The sequence below is a fragment of the Scomber japonicus genome, chromosome 17, assembly GCF_027409825.1.
Source record: "Scomber japonicus isolate fScoJap1 chromosome 17, fScoJap1.pri, whole genome shotgun sequence".
NCBI lineage: Eukaryota > Metazoa > Chordata > Actinopteri > Scombriformes > Scombridae > Scomber > Scomber japonicus.
The window spans coordinates 14,595,752-14,611,007 of NC_070594.1; the positions used below are offsets into that span (position 1 = coordinate 14,595,752).

The 15,256-nt window shown below is 41.3% G+C and overlaps 2 protein-coding genes across 2 annotated transcripts in view; one reads left to right on the forward strand and one right to left on the reverse strand.

The window, feature by feature from the left end:
• The first annotated feature begins 596 nt into the window (after positions 1–596).
• On the forward strand, positions 597–2,454 carry chac1 (ChaC, cation transport regulator homolog 1 (E. coli)). The gene is made up of 3 exons (XM_053337346.1): positions 597–1,240; positions 1,394–1,429; positions 1,564–2,454. The coding sequence occupies exons 1-3, from the start codon at positions 1,070–1,072 to the stop codon at positions 1,945–1,947; spliced, it is 591 nt and encodes a 196-aa protein (XP_053193321.1). The 5' UTR covers positions 597–1,069; the 3' UTR covers positions 1,948–2,454.
• Positions 2,455–6,196: 3,742 nt separating this feature from the next.
• ino80 (INO80 complex ATPase subunit) overlaps positions 6,197–15,256 on the reverse strand; it is a 35,905-nt gene continuing 26,845 nt past the window's right edge. The window contains exons 28-36 of the mRNA XM_053337340.1: positions 13,887–13,981; positions 13,284–13,356; positions 12,566–12,724; positions 12,339–12,441; positions 12,150–12,238; positions 11,585–11,740; positions 10,874–11,045; positions 8,790–9,005; positions 6,197–7,801 (exon numbers count right to left, since the gene is read on the reverse strand). Coding sequence (XP_053193315.1) covers positions 7,593–7,801; positions 8,790–9,005; positions 10,874–11,045; positions 11,585–11,740; positions 12,150–12,238; positions 12,339–12,441; positions 12,566–12,724; positions 13,284–13,356; positions 13,887–13,981 — 1,272 coding nt within the window. The 3' untranslated portion in view covers positions 6,197–7,592. The remainder of the gene's footprint in view (positions 7,802–8,789; positions 9,006–10,873; positions 11,046–11,584; positions 11,741–12,149; positions 12,239–12,338; positions 12,442–12,565; positions 12,725–13,283; positions 13,357–13,886; positions 13,982–15,256) is intronic.

A 15,256-nucleotide genomic window follows, 5' to 3' on the forward strand; every position in this document is an offset into this window, starting at 1 on the left:
GGATTGAAGTGAGGGATCCTAAGTAGTCAGTGATCTTTGTCTTATCTTTGAGCTGTGTGACTAGATTACATCCCTGACAATCCCTGGCTCATGTAAACATCCATGTAGGGTGTTAGTTAGTCAACCTGTCATGACTGTGTCTGGTCATTTAATATTTTGAGTTTAACTTAAAAATAATTTTGAATCTTGATCTTTCTTTAGTTTATGGAACATCTTGTGAGAAATACCCCACCCTATTTAGGATTGTCCCCTTGTATCCCATCTGATGCAATGTCTTGGTGTGTTGCCCTGCTGCTACTGCTCTGTAATGCTGTGGGAAGTTGCATCAGCCATGGAAATATCTTCAGAGAGTGACAAGATGGTTGCTCCAATCATATATTTAGTCAGTTAAAGAAGACAGTTCATTGGTCAATCCTGAGTAAAAATTTAGCCTATAATGTAACGAGTTTGTCTTAAAAGTCCCGCCTTATTCGGCGCACCGAAATTTCATTGGGTGAAACACGACAAGGAATAAAATCTCTTAATTACTATTGGTCAGAAGCAGTGACGTAAATATGCCCACCCTCACGTCCGCATTATAAGAACGTCGCTAACTCGCCTCTTGTTATCGAGGAAACCATTCAATCCACCGATACTGCTCGACTACGACTAGACTACCAGCTAGTTGTTTTAACAATAATATTTAATCAGGCCTCAATCTTTTCATTTGTTAGTTTTAAAGTCGCGTTTTCACCGACCGGCTGAACAGCTGGTCCAAACGGTTTTGATATTTTTTAATAGATCCGAAGGGCCTAACCGGCTGCCATGGATTTTTAAGGCATAATGCGGCACCTGTAATGCAATGGCAATGCATAGTGCAAGGCAAAAACTGCGAAACTCCATCTTCGCAACTGCTAAGCAGTTGGGCTCCAATACCGTCCGCGGTATACCAGCGAGCCAGCCGGTACCTCTGCTCCTGGACCGGAGGAAGCTCACGTTAGCTAGCTAGTCACCTTAGCTTAGCATTGTGTTAAGAGAGAGAAAGTGATCCATAGATTCATTTTAACGCCGTCTACACTACCAAACAAAAATGAAGCCTCAAGACATAACCTCTGTGAAGAGCAGCCTGTGGATCTTCGGGTACGGGTCGCTGGTGTGGAAACCCGACTTCAAGTACAAGAGGAGCAAAGTGGGTTTCATCAGCGGCTACAAGAGACGCTTCTGGCACGGAGATAACTTCCACCGTGGAAACGACGAGCTGGTAAGACCGAGAGTGTGTTTTGTTTATTTTGGTACATGATGTTCTGCTTGTGTTGGTGTTAAACCAGCCGATGTGAAGCTGCTGGTTAAGGCCTTACTGACAGGCGGTGTCCATGACGACTGACTCATTTTTTCCTCTTCTCCTCCTCTGCAGCCCGGAAGAGTGGTGACGCTCATTGAGGATGATGACGTAAGTAAAGGTTCATGTTGCTTCCTGCTTGTTTTTGTAGTTTCTAAGCTGCAGGTTAGAAACTACAATGCAGTTCCAAGTGTTATTTCCTCACTGAATCATATGTCTTACTCATTTTTTTTTTCTTTTCACAGGAGAGCACTTGGGGTGTGGCGTTCGAGGTGACGGGCGCTCAAGTTGAGGAGTCCCTGAAGTACCTGAATGTGCGTGAGACAGTCTGCGGTGGCTACGTCACCAAGATGGTTGATTTCTACCCCGAGGGGGAGGGCCAGTCTCCGGTTCAAGCGCTGGTGTACATCGCCACCGCTGACAACGCCCTCTACCTGGGGCCAGCCAGCCCAGAGGAGATCGGTGCCCAGATCGCTGTGTGCAGAGGGAAGACGGGCCACAACATGGAGTACCTGCTCCGATTGGCCGAGTTCATGAGGAAGAGCTGCCCACAGGTGGAAGACCATCACCTGTTCTCCATCGAGACAGCGGCCCTGACCATGGTGTCCTATCTCTTGGCAGCCCAGTAGCTTGTACCCTTTGTCTCACTAGCTTATAGTGTATGAATACACTACACACACAAATAAACACACATATACAACACTGAGGCTTTTCATCAGTCATGTAGTCCCCCTCTGTTTTATGTTAACAATATATTCATGACTACCATGCAGTGTAATTGAATGCTACTGAAGTGATATCACAAGGGAGGCATCAGTGTTTGTTTTTTTATTTTCGAAGGGTACTGAAGCATGACCTCATGTTTACATTGTAATGTCAAAACGGATGCATTAGTACATGAGTTGTAATAGCAGTAGATTGTTGCTTGTATACATTGTTGCAGTTCTGTCATAAAAAGCTCATTGATGCTTTTTCATTTGCACAGTCTAGATTCCGTCCAGACATTTTCAGCAATTAATTGTGATGGTTAAACCTGTTTGCAATTCACCAAACTGCTGCTGTGATTTTTTTGTTAAAATTTTTTTTTAAAGACCTGGTAACATTTCCATTCACTGTAAAGGCAAATAAAAGATTTAACAAAAACACTTATTGTTTGTCTTGTGTGAGCAAGTGGGATATCTTTCTTTAATCTGGTGCAAACCAACATCTTTAGCTGATTGTATCAAAGATTTGATATGGCTTGTTGGGTACCATTTCCTCCTTGGGATCACTCCCAAGAAGGAAATGGTGCCCCCCCCCCTCTGCTTTTTTTTTTGTTAATTTTAAATGTGGAACATGGAGTATGGTGTATTTGGATCCATGTGTGGAAAATCCATGATGGCTGACTTGCAAAATTCAGAAAGCATGACCAAGATCAAGATGTATCAAGTGTTGCTTCAAGAGGGAGGGGGAGCAGAAAATATATTTGGTCATTTGTGCTTTTCTAAAAACGTAATGAAATTGCTTCAAACACAAACTAATATTATAACCTGCAGTAAAGGAGACACATTTATCTTGAGGGGTCATAAGCTAAAATATTTGGAAACCACCAACCACGACAGTTCTACATATCAGATGGATATGGAGAGATTATATGGATATGTCGTCTGCGTACACGTTGACAGCCACGCTGTACATGCCTGGGGCTCGTTCGAGGAAACAGGCTACAGAGTTACACTTGCCTAGATTACCTTTCTTTTCATACCAGATACATTTTAACTGGGATGCAGGTTTTACTCAGCAGCATTATCCAGATAACTTCTGGAACAGCTCCCGGGACTACACATATACAAACATACATTGGACACTCCCAAACATTGGCTGGAGCAGCTTGTACCTTGGACAGGATTCAAGTCAAGAGTCTATCTAGGTGCACAGGCTTATATAACTGCTGGCTGGGAACAAGCCCAGACCTGGAAGTCCTGTGTTTACAGTCTGCTCCGTGGTCATGTCAGAGTGCACCAGGAAGAACATGCTGAAGGCACTCATCTAGATGAAATCTTACTGGCCCGGCACCAATCCATGTAAAAATATACTGCTGTGAATTCAGGTGCACTTTAAAATATTGATGTCCCAGACCTTTGCCACCCAGAAGATTTGAAATAGATTGCCTTGATAGGGTTGTGTGAGGGGTGCTAAAGTTAGTCAGGGCAAAATGTTATGTATGATGTATCTCTTAAAGGGTCAGTTCGCCTAAAATTAGAAAAGCTCATCCCTAAATGTAGTACTGTTTAAAAATAATGTTTTCCTGTAATATTTCTGCTTGCAACCCAATACAATGGACCTAAATAAAAGGTAGTCTGTGCTGCTCAAAGCATTGAAAAACTACATCTGGAAAACTCAGCAGCAACATGTCTTTCCAAGAACAATGTCCCAGTTCCTGAGACCTCACTGTCAACAATTTTCATAGGGACTATTTCTTTGTAGAAAGTAGTTCCAATGAAAACTGTCCACAGTGAGGTCTGTGGATTATCTAAAGTATATTCAGGGCATTGTTTCTGGAAAGACATTTAATTTTTGAATGTTGGACCACCATAAATGAAATTAGAACTGTCCAGGGAGGTCTTCCAAATCAGATTATGTTTTTGAATGTTGTCTAAAAAATAGAAACCACAGTGGTGGATGAGGTACTCAGATCCTTAACTGAAGTAAAAAAGCATAAATCCAGCAATGTAAAAATGCTCCATTACAAGTAAAAGCCCTGCATGAAAAATCCTGTTGAAGTGAACATACATACATGGCAGCAAAATGTAGATAAAGTATTACAGTGAAAGTATTGGTTTGGTGCCTCTGACTGATATATTATTATATATGACATCATTAATACTGAAGCATCAGTCTGCAAGCAACATGTTGCTGTTGCAGTTGCAGGATGTTGAGGTAGTTAACTAGTTTAGTCCAGTGGTTCCCAAACTAGGGGTCGCTCGCACCCCTTCTAAGTGATAAATAATAAACCAATCTGAGGAGTCGTGAGATGGTTAATGGGAGAGCAAAGAAGAAAAAACGAAAAAAAGTTCTGATAAACAAATCTGTTTCCAGTTTTTGGAAATTTTCTCTAGTCTTTGAAATTGGTTAAATATTGGATCATTTGAACATTTATTGAAATGAAACCATGTGAGAAGTTTAGAGGGAAAAATCACTATTTGGTGGAGCTGTAAACAACTCAGACATCTGAAATGTGACCTTGAAAACACACTGCTTTTTGTAAGTCGTCAAAAGCCAAAAAGGTTGGAAACCACTGGTTTTATCTTTTACAATGAGTTCTATATTAAAAGCTTGTTATATTATTCATTGTGTCAAACCTTCATATGAAAAGCATCTTTTATTGAGTCGATTTTAACTTTTGCAGTGATTTGCTGGTACGGGAACCTCAGCATCACTAACAAAAATTGACGTATCGTTAAACTTTGCTAAAAGATCACTGGCATTAGCTTGCAGCAGCTTGACAGTGTTTATCAAGCAAGAGCCATTCAGAGGGCAAAGGTCATCTTGGCAGACCCACATCACCCTCTCCATGTTGAGTTTCAACTTTCATCGTCGGGAAAGAGATATACTAAGAGGGTCAAATCAAACAGATACCTCATATCATTTGTTCCCTCGGCTGTAGGGTTTCTAAATAAGCTTTGGGCTGATGTTCCTGTACTGTGCACCCATGGTCATTATAACTCACCTGATGACATTTATTATTTATATTTATGTTTCTATGTATTGTACTGTTGTTTTTTATTGTTGTTTTTTTTATGTTGTGAATTTGGTTGTCGACTGCTGTTGCAAATCAAATTGCCCCTTGGAGACAATAAAGACTTTCTAATCTAATCTAAAATGGAAATACCTAAGTACAAGTATAATTGTACTTAAGTGCAGAACTTGAGTAAATACTTAGTAATACTTAGTTACTTTCCACCACTGTAACTGTGTGTAGCATTTTTCAAACACAGAGAGCAAAGCAAAACATGTGGTTGTAGTTTGCAGATTTGATGCAGGGATTTAGTTTGGCCTTCAGGTTTCAGTGACTGTTGAGCCTCTGCAAGCACGTTTCTAAACTCTGTGATTACAGGTATCAGAGGGGAGAAGTCTGAGACATGAATCTCATCAACAAGGACTAGCAGACACTTTACAGGTAGTTGCCAAAGACAGCATAGTTATGGTTTCAAAAAGCCACAGTTGATTCAATACCTCGGTGATAGTCTCACCAAAAAGAGTTTTTGAGCTTCATAGAACTGATATTTATAGCAGAAGCCACTGCACAATGTTGTTTAACTTGTGGTAAGAATCTCTGAGCAACAGAGGAAAGTGATATGGCTTGATGAACTGTTTCTTACCCTTGCAGTGCATGCCAAAGGGTGCTCTTCAGCTGACGGATGTCATTTTATCCTGGATGTGATAGGGATATATGAGCATCCATCTCATTGTTACCTCTGGTGACCCCTGTGTAGAGCCAAGGAATAAGAAACCTTTTTCCAGAACTGGCCACAGCAGCTTCCTGAATATCAGGACTAAGTCAAACTTATGATATGGCCTCTAAAGTCTCGCCCCATGTTACATATTCATTATGGCAGGCGTATTAAATGGACAGTGCGTATTATCTTGCACAGTTGAAGGACGCAAACCTCAGTGCGCTGCGTTAGTAGTTCAGCTTGCATATATTTTACAAGTGATGTCAAGTTTGCACACGTTTTTATACACGCAAGCCTTTAGTAAATCATTTCATTAATAAAGAATTCAAATTTAAATTTTTAAGAAGAATGAGTTATTTTATATTTTATTACTTATTACTTAGTAGTGTATACTGAGTATAATGAACAAAAAGAGTAAAATTGTAATAAAACAAGCAGGGCAGCTGATTTAGCACTCTTTTATTTTCAGTTGGCTCCTCCTGTTAGTAAAATGGCAGATGCATTTATTCATATGTACACACAACCTATAAAAATAGACAGGCAAATGGGGGCGGGGGAAGCCAGAGGAAATGTTGCTCTCATCATTATGTACATCAATATAGAACATCATATTTTAATCACACTATTAACACAAAACAAACAAACCTATAACAGATGTAGTGCTCAACTCAGGACACCGATGCAAACCTTTCCTAAAACATCAATGACATCAACGAGAACCACAGACTCCTCAGCACGAGAGCAGTTTCTGAAAAATAGAAATGGCTTCAGTACAATTTACACTGTTTTACAGGTGATAATCCCATTCACAGTTGTGATGAATTGCCTTTTTTTTTCTTTTTTCTTTAACGGAAATAACTTAAATATTAGACAACCAAATCATGAATGAATTCATAAATTTACTTTAGCAGCAATGCCGGATCAGCCAGTAACCCTCATTTTGGAATATAATTTTTTTTACATTATCCATTCGTTTTCCCATTAGACAAAATATATATAATCAATTTTCATTTCTTGCTGTACTGGAATACATTTTTTGCACAAAATGTTAAGACCTGCCATGTTGGTATGGGTACTCACTTTTTTTTAATTATAAAAATAAGCTTTATTAGTACAAAAGCTGTAGACGTGTTGTTTGGTAAAGTATTGGTTGGTAAGGTTCACATTTAAACTCTGTGAAATGCAGAATTATCCACCAGTTTGCACTGAGCATATCTATAGAACATTTAAATAACCTAATGTACATGTATGACAATCAATAACACACACGGGAGGGGACCCAAAAAAAAAAAAAAAAAAAAAAAGGAAGACGTGGCTCAGTGCATTTGACAGAAACTTCTTTGCTTCACTACCCTGGCAAACACGAGGATTTCAAAGCCCTTTAAGCCACATGTGTCGGTTCACGTCTTTGTTGTAGCTAGGTAGCAAATCAAAAGAGCTTCCGGTCATGAGTAGAAAAGTTCAGTTTGTCTTCTCAAAAAGCACTTGGAAATACTCGTCACGACGCAAATAAAAAATACTCAAGGCAGAGTTTGTCCACTGACCTGGACACATTAAAATAAAACTTACACAAAAAATGTGGAGGCTGGTAGGGACTGTACCTTAAAATGACTGTGTGTGTGTGGTTGTGAAGAGGGTCCTTTTAGTTGCTGAGTCAGCAGGCATGAGCATGGTCCTCCAGGTAGTGAGCCTCACTTACTATAAATACTGTACTCCCTATTTATTAGTTTAGGCTTAGGACATCTGTGGGGATCACAGTGAGAGTAGGTCAGTTATCTATGCATGTGCGTGTGTGTGAGTACACATTCATGCGTGTTCAGAATGTATGAGTGCATCCATCATCGAGCGCCAGGACCACCAGGGCCCTTCCCCTTCCTGACTGCACCATGGCTGCTGTGGTGGTGGCTGTGGGTCAGCTGTTTGTGTGGGCTTGGGGTGGAGGCGCCTCCTTTGGCCTGAGGAGACGAGCTTCTGCTGGGGTTGAAGGCGGGGCTGGTACCAGACCGGCCCAGGGAAGGCTGCAGGGGGCTGGACGCAGTGAGGCCAGCTGGGGGAGAGACAGGCATGAAGATTTTTAAACTCTGACAGTGGACAATATGTTTCTGATCAGGACTATAAAAAACATTATAAATCAGTGTGAAATTATGAAGTTCTTATTGAGAAAATATTTCAAGCCATTCGCCAGAAAGACAAAATCACTGGAGGAAGAAGCTTTGAGAATAATCCCAGCAAAGTCAGCAGAAAAGACCACACACAGACACTGACAGAGAGCTAGCTAACAAAGCCTTTTCTCTTCAGTTCTGACTTATTCTCAGTGTGGCTAGTGAAGCCCATTTTTGATTACATTTTGGGGTAAAAACACACTGATACTGATATGTCATGGTAACTTACTGGGAAAAGGGCTTAATTTCACTCCAAAGTTGAACTGTCTTTACTGTGAGGTCTGATGATTGTTTGTAATAACTTTTAGTAGCCACTTAATTGCATCTCTCTAATGGGTTGTTTCTATCCCTCTAGACTCTCTCTCTTAAGACTCTTTCCAATAACCAACCATTTGCCATTTCCAGCATGGAGCAAGTACTATGTACTATGAAAGTTTCACTCTCACCAATGTAAAATGTACTCCTCTCTTGTCCAGAAATCAATATACATTTGTCTTTGTGTCTTTTAACTGAAGTTCTAACAGACTCTTGCCATAGCAACAAAGCTCTCTCCAGAGGTTTAGCCAGGGGGAGAGGTGGTTAACTTTCCTACCTCAACTTAAATCAGTCACACTATTTATACAACGGATAGGCTTAATTAGACTAGTCTGACCTGACAATCTCAAACCAGACTAACACCAAGACTAGTATTGAACCAAGTTTATGCAACTAGTCCCTGGTCAGTGTCCGCTCTGATAACAATCCAGACATCGGCATCAGTGTACCCCTACCAGCTTTAAAATGAATCATGCCAAAGAGAAATTATGACAACCTGTAAATAAAAGGCATGAAACAACACAACAGAGATCATACAGAGTTCAGTTTTTTTCTAACCTTTAGAAACACTGTAGCCGTAAGCAGCATATGCTGCTGCTGATGCAGCTGCTGCACCAGCCATTGCTCCTGCCATAGCTGCTGCACTACCCGCTGTTGACTTGCGCCCACGTCCTTTCCCTCCCGACTTTGCTCCGCCACCTGATCCTTTAGGGCGGCCTCGACTCCGCCCCGACCTGCCTCTGCCAGGACTAATTGTGTCTGAGGTTGAGACACCTGAAGAAGGAAGGAAAGTAAAACAAAAATCAGAAAAATGCTCTATTTTTTATTTATTCATTTTTTAATAATTGCCTAAGTATTTTCACTTGTTTGAATACATACATGAACATATTGCAGATAGAAATGAAGTCAGGAAGGAATAAACAGTACTAATAAAGAGTTTTGGAAGAGAGATGTTCTGTCTGGCTTGGTCTTAATTCAAGTCCTCAAAAGATACTGATGTGGTCATTTTTACGGTAATGCACCAGAATTATTACACATTCATCACTACCCATCATTACCCTAAGTACAGGCTCAAGCAAAAACGGAAACTCTACTCCTATTTTCCGTGCTGCTTGCAGAATTAGAGTTTGTGTCTGCCTCACTGATAATGTGCATAAGCCTCCAGTACCTAGACTCCTCAGTCTCTCCACTGGTCTGCATTTTCTTTGCATGTTTCCAGCCAAACTCTGGTATACAAGCCCTCTCTGGGGGGATATGAGTCTCTCCTATCACCAACACCCCGCCACAGATGAAAATCCTCCACAAATCTCTGACTCGTACTCTCCCCTCTTTAATGTCACTCTTCCTCCCCTTTCACTCATCTGTCTTAATTTCAGCAGTTGCTCCCTCACTCCCACCTTCATTTCACCTTCTCAACTTTTCATTATTGAATCTCTGAAACTTCCTCCCGACTCACGGGGCCTAGTTAACAGGGGCCATTAATAACCTTTCTGGCAGGAGCCTCTTAGCATGGCAGTGAAAATCCAAAACGGGTCTCAACGAACCAGTGAGTATTTAGGAGGGATTACCTTATTCTAGTGCATCCAAAGTACAGATATACTGTGGAGACTATAACAACTATAGGTTCACTATCAGGATCCAAAGCACACTGAAACATTTGAGAGAATAAACTACTTGTCTTAATGGATGCAAGAGACCATAACAGCCAGCAGTGATGACCCTCACTTAAGTCACAATGTAATGCGATAATACTGTCTCATAGAGATAGTACTAGGTTTAAGTTTTGCTTGGCAAGTTTGGAGTCATCTTATGATGAAGGGCAGCAGCACAGATTGCATGCACTGAGATGATCTTCAGCTGGGAAAAACATCAAAAATGAACATTTTGACGATGTGCGTCATAAGGCGGTGGGCTGGGCAGGTGGAGACAAGCAGAAAAAGAATGTCCCCCTAGTAACCAAACAAATCTTACACACTAATTACATATATATTTCAAGTTTATTACATTCTATGTGTACTTTAAAGTTTATTAGGGTTTTGTGTGTAGGTGTTTAAAGATGGATACTTGTATTTTTGGACGCAGGCTGTGGATATTCAACAATTCTGGGGTATGTCAAATAAAGATTGTTTTAATAGTGTATTCAAACTGGAATTAAGCTATGAGACACATCATCCTAGGGTGCGCAGTGACCAGCTGGTACCTCTCAGAATTTCTGGCTCTAAAATGAGGTGGGAATTGTAAGGTGCTCTTTCGCTTTTGCTCTTGGACAGATGTTGTTTTTTTATTTATTTGGCGGATCAACATATGGAACTCTTTACCCACAGACCCCAAAATGGACCATGACTGGGATCATTTTATACTCAAATTAAAGAGCGATCAGTCCTGTGGTCATGAGTGATTTGGTGTTTGTTGTTTTATGATACGCTTTGTGTTTTTATGTGAGTATATGTATTGTTGAGTTTTGGATTTTATTGAAGTTTTATGTACTTTTAAAAAGCCCAATTAGGGACAGGCTTTCCAAATTAGCTGTGGCTATAAATTCTGGGGTATGTGGCATTAGTCCATGCTTTAGACTTGACCATATGCAAATAAACATTTAATAAATAAAAACACAAAGGGCCGAAACTTATTTGATCTCTCACCGTTCATGTTGTCAGAGACTGATCCGGACACAGAAGCCGGAGAGTTGGTGGCACGAGACTGCGGCGCAGATGAAACCGGGTCGTCCACAATGACCAACATGTCGCTGCTGCTCTCATCTGCATCAGCGTCTGGCGGCAACGAACCGGGCTGGAGCTCGCTGCTCAGGGAGATCTGGAGGTGTACAGGAGCACACACAGACACACACAGAGGCTGGGGGTCAGCACCACAGGGAAACAAGGGAACCAGGCCGGTGCAATAGAGGGGAACCATAGAGGAAAAAGTGAAAGGAACAAAAAAGGAGAAGGAAAGCGAGGGAGGAGTTCGGGAGGCAGAGGAAGAGATTGATTGAATAGACACAGAAAAAAAAGGTGAGAGATGAGGTAAGTAAAGAAGCAGCCGGGGAGACAGAAGGACAGAAGGATAGAGAAAAAGTAGAAAGTAACACATGGAGAGAGAATAATAAATAACCAAAAAAAAAAGGATTAAAAAGGGAACAGAGGATAAGAAAAAGAGGATGAAAAAGGCAGCAGCATAATTTAAAAGCACAAGATGCAGAATAGAGAAGAGAGTGAGTTTGTGGATACAGGCCAAATGGACATAATGGAGCAGTCTCTAACCAACCTCTCATCATAAATCACACTCATCCACTCGTATTTCCCTTCTCCCTCACTTCCATAAAAGGAGAACATCTCGCTCTTTGATTCCCTCACCTCACTAAAGGGGCTGGGCATGGCTGAGTCCATCTCAACACTGATGAAGGAGTCGTCCCCGTCCGCGGACAGGTTGGAGTTGTCGGCTGAAGGTGCATGAGAGATGACCAAGTTCACCTCCTTTCTCCTCTTGTTCTCTGACTCCTCATTCTTCTTCTGCAGGTTAGAGGCAGAAACCAAGTGAATAAGACAGTAAGTGTTTAATACATTTCCATTCCTCTCCTAGGATGTTATATCTCACATCCTACCCAACACTTGAGTCCAGGGGAAGATAACGTAACAACTACTGGCCAGATTGCCATGAAATCTGGTATGGATATGATCCCCCAGAGGATGATTTCTAATGATTTCAGTCCATCCCTCGACCTTACAGCTAAACACTACTTCAGTCCCTGTCAAGGTATCTCAAACAAATGGTTAGATTTCTGTGAATTTTGTGTGGACAATCCCTTAAGAATAAATCTTGACATCTTTAGTGACCCCGTGACCTTTGCTGTAGCTTCACCATCAGCCCAAAATCTCTATTTATGCACAAGACAGTCCTTGAGATTTCTGTTGATCATACCTTCTCAGCGTACTTCTCCCTCTTTCTCTTGCGCTCTTTCACCTTGCTGCACTCCTCCTGCTGCCTCTTCTCCTCCTGTCTCTGACGCACTGCGGGAAAACATAAACTGATTTTTAAAAAAATGTTCCTTCACACTTACGGTTACTTCCTGGTAATAGGTGCGTGCCTATGATGTATTCAAACACTCACGTTTCTTCTCCAGCTCATCATCGTCCAACAGCAGGCTGACCACCTCTTTGGGTTTGAGTGTGTCTGGTTTGAAGTTGCCTCCAGAGATCACCACCCTTTGGATCTAATCACACAGGGAGCATTAATAAACTCTCATCAATTCACAAAAACACTCAAACTGAGTTCAGTTTAATGGAATATCCCTATTGGTGGGATATATTTAAAAGGAAAATGATCGAATTTGAGACCTCGCTCTTTTCCTTGGCCCGCTGCAGGATCCTCTCCTCAATGGTGCCCTGGCAGATGAGGCGATAGACGGTGACCTGCTTGGTCTGACCCAGTCTGTGAGCCCTGTCCATGGCCTGCTGGTCCACCGTGGGGTTCCAGTCGCTGTCATAGAAGATAACCTAGAGGAAGAGAGAGATAGAAAAGTGACATATTAATATTAAGACCAAAGTTATTTCTTTCTAAAATAAATTACAATCCACGAGGTCAAGATCATCTTCGGTCCACTTCCAACTTTTAATCCTGCTGCATTGTTATTGGTGACGATGTGATGACAAATATGAAGCAAACACTCCCTTTTTTGTCATTTCTGAGACTAATTATGGCGATGTGTGTCCCAAGTGGATTGCCCTTTAACATGACAGATGTCCTGTGTTGACAATCACTTCAGGCTCATTGTCATTAAAGCTAATCCCACTTGAACTATTGGGCTGCAGGGACACAGGGGGAAATTTTGCTGAGAGGTACACAGAGATGTCCACCCCCCTTCAAAAGTATGTGCACCCATACTATAGTGTCATAATGTCAACATATTAATGCTCCCACATCACCTACACCCTTTTCTGAGACACACACACAGAGCACAAAGTACAGTATGATACACTTAAAAGTATTAGTGTTTCCTATACTTGATATTACAAATCAATTAAGTGTTTTTCCGTCAGTGTTTTGCTGACTCACAGTGTCAGCAGCAGTCAGGTTAATGCCCAGCCCTCCGGCTCTCGTGCTCAGCAGAAAGACAAAGATATCTGTCCTGTGGATGGAAGAGAAAGGGAGGAGTGGGAGAGACGCACAAAATAAGAAAGAAATATATCATTTACAACTGCAGTGCAAATATCCAGACATCATAGCACAAAATTAAGTTACAATGTAAATTTAGAAGAACTCCGAACAACATCAACTCAAACTGAAACCAAACCTGACACCAGCCTGGAAGCAAAACTGAGCCTGTGTGCTATAGACTGTTCAAACTTTAAGAGAAGAGAGGCACGGAAATTGAAGCGGTTTCAATAACCTAAGAGACACTCTCACCTACACACGCAACTAGAACCAGAGAAATACCGGCGCCACAGAGCTATGCACTAATGTAAACCAGAGCATGTGAACTCACAAGGAAAAACACACACATGATACACAAAACCATTAGTTTTGCACATGCTTGTGTAAGATTAAACTGTTCACTGATTGAGGCAATATACAAAATAGAGGATTTACAGTCAAGTTATTGGCAAATCCAAACATACACACACACACACACACACACTTCAAGTCATCTTTACTCACCGGCTCTGGAAGTCAGCCACCATGTCTCTACGTTCTGAAATCTTGGAGGATCCATCGAGGCGCATATAGGTGTGCTTGCGATAAACCATGTACTCCTGGAAAATGGGATAAAAAAAAAAAAAAAACAAAAAAAAACAACTAATAGTGAAAATGGATGCCAAACACACAGTACAGTAATATCACCATGTGGGATTTAGTTATACTATATATCTTCATTTATTCTGGTCTGTGCCAGAGCTAACTGTAGCACGCCATTAATTCAGAGGAAATGATACAACTTGCTTTAACAGAGATGTCACATAGAATAAGGGAAGTAATACGTGTGAATGGTTGCTGAATACCAAAGGAATTGCAGTTGTTACTTTTCAAGATGCTTGATCAAAAAGTGGAGTGGATCCAGCCCCACATGGAATTCATGAATTTTATTTTAATTCGATCATTTTTTTGCTGTTTAACAGTCCTGGGTCACCCTCACCACTAATTTTGCAACATGCTGACTCTTGTCATCCAAATCTGAGGAAATCGGAATGCCGGACTGTTTCTCAGCCTCTGTTCGGGGAATAGTCACCAGCGACTTTACACTCAATCTAATAAGTTCTCAGGCATGCAATGCTAAGTAAGTCTTTCTCCAAGGATCAAATAAGCCCTGCAGGTCTATTTGTTAAATTCCAAGGGTCAAGTCAAATGTTAATCTTACATTTAAGAATGTCTTTCTGACCACAAATTTGTGTCCAATTTATAAAAACTACTTAAGCACATTTTGTGAGGTTGAAACTTTAATCCTACGCCCAGTGAGACATTGAGAAATGCAGAAATTGATATTTAATACCCCATATCCCCTAAAATGTTCTGTGTGTGTGTGTATGTGTGTGTGGGGGCGTGTTAGGTCTGATGGGACGGGCCCCCAAAGTGCAGGTGTCAGAGCAACAGTACTGATGAGGTGACATGATGATCTCTCTGTAAGCACTGCCTTGAATATATCAGTGCCCCCAAACCAATAAGCCGGTTACAATTGCTGGCACATATCAAAACTCACCTCACACAATCATTACCAATGATACTAATGACTTGACACTATGTTTTCTGTGACCCCTCAAAGCCCAGTCACGACACTTGGGGCCTCTGTCCCGGCAGGGCCTGCCCTCCTCTCAGTATGTCTGGCTCTGATCCCAACTGCCCCATCTGTTCTGAGTGAACACTACATTAGGGACCATTAGCCCGGTGCTCGCCAAAATGCTGCTAACCTTGTTGAATTGGGGTTTGATATCTTGCCAGCAGGATGTTGCAGATACTGTTACGGGAAAGCCTTAGTCAGCCTTCCTAATAATAAAAATTAATCAACATCTAAAGTTATCTGAAAAAAGTTTCAG